General features: G+C 41.4%; 1 protein-coding gene across 1 annotated transcript in view; it reads right to left on the reverse strand.

Moving 5' to 3' along the window:
• The window catches only part of phactr4a (phosphatase and actin regulator 4a), a 28,984-nt gene extending 20,625 nt beyond the window's left edge, over positions 1–8,359 (reverse strand). The window contains exons 1-4 of the mRNA XM_008283879.1: positions 8,104–8,359; positions 814–984; positions 640–720; positions 3–538 (exon numbers count right to left, since the gene is read on the reverse strand). Of these exons, the coding sequence (XP_008282101.1) occupies positions 3–538; positions 640–720; positions 814–984; positions 8,104–8,161 (846 nt within the window). The 5' untranslated portion in view covers positions 8,162–8,359. The remainder of the gene's footprint in view (positions 1–2; positions 539–639; positions 721–813; positions 985–8,103) is intronic.
• Positions 8,360–8,595: the final 236 nt, after the last annotated feature.

Here is an 8,595-nt window from a genome sequence, read left to right on the forward strand (position 1 = left end):
TCTCTCCTTTCCCTATTGTCTCTGTCTGTCCTTTCATCTCTTCTCTCCCTGTCATCTCTCCATTCTCGCCTTTCTCTAAAGTCTCTGTCTTCTCTTCGGTCAGCTCCCCCGTCCCTTTCCCTTTCATCTCTCCAGTCCCTTCTTTCCAGGTCATCCCTGTCCTTCCTTCCTCTGTCCTCCCTGTCATCTTTGCCATCTCTCCTCTCTTCTCTGCGGTATCTATCATCTTGTGGAGGTCCTCGTGGTAAAGATCCTCCTCTTTTATCGACATCTGACGGCAGACGGCTTCGTCTGTCTACATCTACAGAGAGCCGTGCATGAGAGTCCACATCCAAGGGTGCCCGGTTACTTCGGGAAGCATCAGACGGTGCCCTGTTTCGACGTTCATCTCCCTGGGGTGGCCTGAGGGCATTCCCCTTGATGTCAGACTCCCCTCGAGACACTCGCACTCCTGCTTCCGACACCCTGTCCACATCCATTGGCACAGGGTGCCCATTTTTCACTGGTGGGGCTTTGGAATGGTTCACATCATTACTCTCTGTCCAATACAGACAAAAGCAGTACAATAGGTGTCATTAAACATAAAGCCAATGCATCCATAGAGGACTCTTTAACAAAAACTACTACAGCTCTACCTACCATTCTCTGGGATGTCCTTTAGAACCCCTCTTGCAATCAGCTCTTGGCGAGTTTTTCTAACCGAAATCTTTCTTTCCAAAGCTGGAAAAAGAAACGTATATAAATAAATCATGCATCATGCAACACAATGCACACAACAGGTGACCATCAGAAAAGCCATTGTAGCAAGCATACCTATAGATGTCTCTGCAAACTTCTCACTTGGTTTCTTCTTCCTCCATTTCCAGGGCTTGAAGATCCGTCCCATTTTGGAGAACTTGCCTTTGCGTTTACTTGGAGGAGTTCCTCCACCAGAGTTTCCTTCTTCCCCCCCTGTTGTGCTCTGTTGGAGGTCAACCTCACCATCTGCATGAACATGAGAGAGAAGAAAACGGAAAAACTAAGTTTGACTCATGGAAAGTATCTCCAAGCAAATCCTTCTATCAAATCCTCATTTGATAGAACTGGGTCTTCAGGACACGACAACTATGTCTTCTGAATACATCTGCCTGGAGTCTCTGTGCCCAGGAGACTAAAGCAACAGCAATTTGTCACATACTGATATCAACAACAAGCTCTTAAGCCAGTTACACCAGTTTTAAAATCTGAAAAACAACACTGCAGTAATAGCACATTTAGCATTTATTGCTTTGATTCACACATTTATGTACATACATCATTCATTGTGAATGTAACATGACTCGCTGCTACATTGCACTGTCAAACCCTTATTATCTCCACGCTTATCACACAGCTCACAGTTTCTATTACGAGTGGGGCACAAAGGAATTTTATCTGTAGTCCTGAGCACACACATCCTCATGACAATTGCTAGTGGCCAGTGACTACAGTAAACACCACAGTTCAGGAATGTTCTGTGTGAGTGCCAAGTTAGCAGTCAGGCCTTAATAACTGACTGTAATGACAACAGTATTAATGATAAATATATTTCTTTCAGGCTATAGACCACCAATTAAGTACAGATAAATTATACACTATAAAAAGCAGCATAATATCCAACACGGGCTGTGAGGTGGCGCAGTTGGTAGCACTGTTGCCTCGCAGCAAGAAGGTCGCCAGTTCACGTCCCGGTGGGGGCACCGGGATCTTTCTCTGTGGAGTTTGCATGTTCTCCCCGTGCAGCGTGGGTTCTCTCCAGGTTCTCTGGCTTCCTCCCACACAGTCCAAAAACATGTTGAGATTAATTGGTGATTAATTGTGAATGTGAGTGTGCTTGGTTGTCTGTCTCTAAGTGTAGCCCTGTGATAGACTGGTGACCTGTCCAGGATGTCCCCTGCCTTCACCCTAAGTCGGCTGGGATAGGCTCCAGCCCCCCCGCGACCTTAGTGAGGATTAAGTGGTGTATAGATAATGGATGGATCGATGGATGGATGGATGGATGGATGTACAACACATCAAGCTGAGACACAGGGATCAATATCAGCTTGATATATTAGCATTTCCGGGGTATGGTTCAACCTACTTTGAGAAGATTCTCACAGCTGTAAAGTGTTTTGTTGCTTTATCTGTAGTCTCACAACAACACTACTCAAAATAGGTGCCAACACAAATCAGTCCAATATTGTTTTTTTAACTGACTGAACCAATGAGACGTGAAAACTGTGTGTATGTTTTTATTTTGCCCCCTAGTTATGTGTGGTATTTTAAAAAATTATGTCACTGACTCTGAATAAGCCCAACTGTGATTCTTATGCCATAATTGCAGGTCATATCACCTTCACGCTGCTCCATATAATGCTCAGTGTAACCGCCCTAATGGGAAAACTAACGCATCCGTCTTCCTGCACATTAAGTTGTGAAACACTTCCTCCCTCCTCCCTGCACTTAAACCGTCGGCCTTCAGCTCGGTTCTTTGCTTGCTGCCATGTAGTGCAGTGTTGAGTAACAGACTACAGCCTTTTGACTCATCACCTAAGAATTATAATGGTGGTTTCCACCCATTTACTGCTGTTCTAATGTTTTCAATGGCGTTAGACCTACTCTGGGATTTTGAGTCATGGTTTCAGTCGTAGTTGTGTACTTTGATTTGTTTGAATTTTTCCTCCCAGTAAATCTCTTTATTTTTCTTTAACTCCATGCGGTTTAAATCAGATTCAAGGGAAGACTATTAAAAGTTGGGATTTGATGGTGATGTGACAAGTGTAGACCATGTTACATGGTCCTATATCACTATGAATACTTCTATGGAAGAAAAACAACATAAATTCCCATCACCCTAGTATCAGCAGAAGTGGCAGGTAGTCGGAGTGGAAATTGAACCAGCCTTGTTTAGAGGTGATATTCGTCTACATGACCAATAATAATTATTATTATTCTAATAATATAATAGAATAATTTAGCCAGCAGCTTAAAGCCGGAGCCCTGTCCTGTATAAGAAGTCTAACCTTGTAACGGTTCAAGCCAAAAAAAGACAGATTGCTCTGTTTTAACCTTATTGTTGGTGGATTCTTAAAGCTAGGGCTTAAATCTATGTATTTAAAAACTAACCTTTCCAGAAAGTTTACGGGTAAATGGCTTCTCTGTGGCACATTAAATCTGTGCAATGAGGACATGTTAGAGTCGGCCTCCAGAGGGCAAAGGGTGCAGTTAAATTAACAGAGCAAATGGCATTTGCCTCGACGTAATTACAATATCAAACCAGTCATTAGTCGATTCATTATCACCACATTGCTCACAGCCTGAGAAAATGTAAGCTGTGGTTAACAGAATGGAAAACTAGGTAAAATGAAATGAAAGAAGAAAGAGATCCGTCCACTTTCATTTCACCTAAAAGAAAGATATCTCCCCACTAAATCAACAAATCTGTATGTGTGTTTTTCGCTCTTTTTGACATCATCTGATCTGCCTAAACTTGGCAGGCACATCGTTGGGGAGGTTGCTTGGATAAGCGGTTTTTAAGAAACACTGAATGATACATTAACCAGCAGTCACACCGGTGCAAAGATGGTTGCATCCATTCAAAGCATGGATTTCCCCAGAGACCAAGCTGCAGCTGAAACACCTCGCCCACAATCATCTTAAGTGTGGGAGTATTTTACACAGAATGAACCAACAATGTGGTGCTCTGTAAGTACTGCAAACTGTAAGTGGCTCCGCTCATCACATCAGTACGACTGCTGCACAAGCATGTGAAGAGAAAGCGCTTTATGGAGTTGTAACAACAGACAGCACTACTATGTTTACTTTTTGTCCCCAGCCAAGCATATTATAGGATGTTAGGATTATCAGCACATGGAACATTGGCTATATTACTTAAAACAGAGTTTCTAAATCTTTCTTCATAGCCCCCATATACAAAGTCAATTCTGCCGCTGTAGTCATGCAGTGTTACACAAACAAATCAATACTTAATATTATTAATTTGTACCACAGTAGTGACATAAGAATTTGATGATAATGATTTGATCATGCTTAAATGAATAACAAAACCATTTTTATATTTCCTTTGGGTAGATTAATCAGTGTAATAATAGAGTAATAAAAAATATCTGAGTCATATTAAAGCAACTACAATGACTCAGTTAACAATAAATATAATTGTGGGCGTCAGAGGCATGCAGAGAGAGAGCCAAGTTAACATTGTGTCTCTGTCGTGCTGGTTACTCCAAATGAGGCATTAGCTGATTTGTGTTGTAATGTCAGCGTTTTGACAACCCTAAACAGTAAGTCATCTGGATAAGTGGTTGGTCAATAATATTGAGAAAACTTCAAGCAGCAATATTGAAGGCAAAGCACTGCAGTGAGAAAAGATGCCAGACAAGGTGAAATGATGGGATCTTTTCACAAACACCACAACTGACTGATTTCAGCTGAACGATATCTGACAGAGGAAGGGATAACCTGTCTTATACAACGCTGGCTGGTATTGTACTGCATGCTGCTGCTTTGTCACATCTGTAACACTGAGAAATTGAAAATGGATTGTTGCTGCTTACAATCACTATGAAACCCACATCCTGAGGATGAGTTTTTTTAAAACCAAAGATAAATGTGGCTAGTGTTAAGATTAAAAAAAAGAAAGCTTAGGCTGCTTTGTAAAAGAAATATATTAAATGTCAGTTATGTTTAATGCATTATCCACAACCACCTATAAGAATTTGATCAGTCAAGAATATAAGAGCTGACAGCGTTGAGCGCTGCATTTGTGAATTCAGATATCTGCTCTGTTCATGAGGGTTTTTTCTCAGTCTCTATAGTTTGTTTATTTGTATGGGATGATGCTGATTAATCAGCACTGGCATTAATATGAATAAAATGCAAATTAGTTAACACTGGGAGAAACTAATTTGCACCTGTAGGTCAGACACAACAAAAAGAGACAAATGTGAAACTTTGTCCGAGCATTGTTAAAATAACATCACCACCAGAAAAGAATAAAACAGTACAAACATGTTCTTTTCTATTAAAGCGTGCCTACATACAAATGTTGCAAAGGGTACAGATCCATATTCTCACAGACAGAGTTTTACATGTGATGTAGTCCTATTTGGCTGCTTGTGGTACTGTTGGAATAACATGTGTACAGTGGACAACAGCAATTTGAACCAATAATGTGGACCCAATGCAAGTAATTTTTGATATAGCATGGATATGAGCTATAGGACAGTATATTTTAGTGTTCTCTTTTCACTAATATATAATTTGGTTAGGTTCTGTTATGTGGAACTGTCGTGCTCAGTGCCGTTTATCAACTGACTAAAAAACCGCTGTCGCTCTATTCGGGGTGTGCCGGTACACAAAAGTCATTGTTTGGTATTATCCTCCATCATGGTTTGGTACATTTTTGGTACAGTAGAGACATTTTTTAAAAAACTTAAAAAATTCTGGAACTCAAGACCCTTTTTTTGTCTATTCTGGCTCCCTGTATCTAGGCTGTAGGTGTAAACTGGCAGTTTAATTCTTCTGCCCTTTTACTATCAGCGTCTTAGGCATTTTCAATCCCTTTCAAATCTCAACCGAGCAGCAACCCACACACAAGAAAATGGCAAGTTTTCAGGAGAATTTGACTCATGCTTGGTTCTTCCATGAATTAACCATCTTGATAACGTGCTCGCTTCCTTGCGTGCAAATGTTCAACAAAAAAAAAAAGTTTCCCTTTGACACTTTTGTGCTGTTTTTTGTACTGTTATTGCAAAGACAACTGTGATAGGTTTAAAGAAATACAAACAAGCCAAAACATTATTCCGTCCACAGCAGAATGATAATGGACCCAGGACATTCACTAGCACTGAAACAGCCTGTGGACACAGAACTGCCTATGTAAGACTAATTATTTTTTTCTCCAACCAACAAAACACAGAAGACAATCAATTGACAAAGTAAAAAAGCAGCAAATGTTCACATTGAAGCAAGAGTCATCAAATTTCTATTTGAAAAATGATTAAAGGGTTCAAGTTACCAGTCGCATATGCAGAGAGCTACTATTTTTAATTATTACTGTTTAATTATATTACCTACTTCATCTGATTTTAACGAAAATCTGGTTGTTAGCAAGTAATCCTAGGTTTGAGTTACACCCCACTTTAACATCAACACTGGTATTTTTTCCCCCAAGTTGTGATTTGACCGATTTTAAAGTAACCGTTTCGAGAAAGAATAACTTTCACATCGATGACTTACAGGCAACTGCAGACTGGTCAATCCAAACATCTGTTGTGCAAATGTGTTTAATTCAGGCACTATTCCAACTGTAGACCTGCTAGATGCCACAAACTATTGCTATGCTACACTGTGTCATCCATCACATGCCAGGATGGAAGGATTTGGAATTTTTACCACTTTGTATTCACACTTGATAACTTTGTCATGACATTTTAATTCTCTTTACTTTTAGCCAAGGCTGTGTTGTTTCCACAGAAGTGTAGGACTTTATATTTCAGTCAAAATGAGTCTGGAGTGAGTAAAAATGTGGCAGGGCTGAAAAACGTCCCGAAACTGCTTGGAGTTCAGACAATAAAAAGGAGCTAATAGTCAATCGATTGTTTAAAATAATGGTAAAATTAGTTGTAGCCTTGATTTCAGTGCTGGTTACCTGACATTCAAATGATGACTTACCACTGCTAAAACCATTAAACCATGCTTGCCCATAATGTGCTTACATTATTCTGTCTAGCCACTGTGTGATGTGAAGTAAGCTGTTGGATGCACGTGTGAAATCTCGTGCTGAAATGCAGGCGTACAAGGTCAGTGAACTCTGCGCAGATCACTGGTTCTTTCACAGCTATTCCTGACACCAGCGAATGTTGGACGAGAAGGGGTAGGGTGGCAAACACCGAGAGAACACTGCTGTGGCTTGGCTAAAACAGAAGCAAACTGCGATACGGTGACCTTGTGTTACAGTTTATTATGACAATTGGAGAAAGCCACTTTTCTCAGACCAAGCACAGAACTTGTGGCACCAACCTCCGACAGATGAGGCGGTGAAAGGAAAAATGAAATCCTGCAATGCTCAGAAGAAACACTAAGGTGTCACCTACAGGTTTGAATTTTTAAACTGGCGCTATAGAAAAAAAGCTTGTTTCAACATCAAGTCTGAACTGCAGTAACACAGCACAGGCTTCTGTAAATGTTCAGCCATTCAAACCCGAAGGACTAATAAAGGCATTAAAGCTGGACTAACCAGCTGACGCTAATGCAATACTGTAGTCCCCCGGTCAAGCTATTCATATGACTCATGCCAATCACATGACATGTTGACACCAACATGTCACAAATAACACACCAGAGGCAAAAATACATCTTGCAATGAGAGCAAATATGTAACGAAGAGGATGCTCTCATGTTACTTATTTAATGCAAAACGTTAGTAGAGAAATTACACAGTAACACCAAATACTGATGCAATGCAGCAGGCCGTCAGGAAATGTGAGTTTGTGACACTGTGCAGAGGAAAAGAGGCAATTCGGCATTACGTAGACGCCGGATTCCAAGAGTTGCAAGCTGTGTTATTAAAGAGAATTGTAGGTGTACAAATACAAATTCTCCTTTTGACAGCAAAAAACCAGTTCCCAATGTTTGAACTGTTATTAGCTTAACCAGAGACAGAGGCTTTGTAGACCTGTGGACAACAAAATGACGTTGACGAGTCAAGTCTTTGAGCTAAAACACGAGGAGAGCTTGTGTCAGTTTGTGCCTTGTACCCCCCCCCAAATCATGGCTTTCAGATATGCTCCTAAAGGGAGATGGAGTACTGTGTGCAGACAGAGAGAGGTTTGTGTGGTTTGTACATTTCACAATCACCACATTCCATCTGCATGCATTCTTCTACACCTGTCTGTGCATGCCGCCTTACAGTTTCTCTCTGCTCTGAAACACCTGCTCATATTTACTCTAATACCTTGGTGGCTTTCCATTCTTCACAAATGCAAATACGCCTGCCAGGTTGTTTCTTCATCCAAAAAAAAAAACTGTCAAAATTATGTTCATGGCAACCATGAAGTGCTGAGCTTCTGGCCTCGGACTCACCCGTGTTGTGCTGGGCTGGTTGCTGGGCCACAGTCTCGCTGCTAGCACTGTGTCCCATGCTATGGCTTCTGTTCCTGCTTGCCTGCCGGGCGCTGCCTCTCCTGAGGCCCGCGGCAGGACAGGAAAACCTAAAGCCACCTTACTCTTCTCCAACCAGACAGAGCTCCAGTAACTCAAGACTGCCTTGACTGCTCACTTGTGTCGTTTAGTCTCTCTTGTCTCTACAGTCTTGCCCTCCCCCTCCCTTCAGCCTGTGTTATTTGGTCTCTCCCTCTCTTCCTCCCTCCTTCTTCTTCTTCTTCTCGCTTTAAAACACAAACACACTCACTCCCTCAGTTCTTAGGTCCCTCCCTTCTTGGAGCACTGACTTCATAAATAAGGTACGCCAATAAGGTAATCCGGCAGTCTTAGATGCCTTTCATTCCTAAGAGCAGATTTTTTGGGGGGCAAAGTTCACAGCAGGCGAGCTTTGAGGCTTGGCCGATCTCGCCG

This window comes from Stegastes partitus, unplaced genomic scaffold (assembly GCF_000690725.1).
Source record: "Stegastes partitus isolate 25-593 unplaced genomic scaffold, Stegastes_partitus-1.0.2 Scaffold331, whole genome shotgun sequence".
Taxonomy (NCBI): Eukaryota; Metazoa; Chordata; class Actinopteri; family Pomacentridae; genus Stegastes; species Stegastes partitus.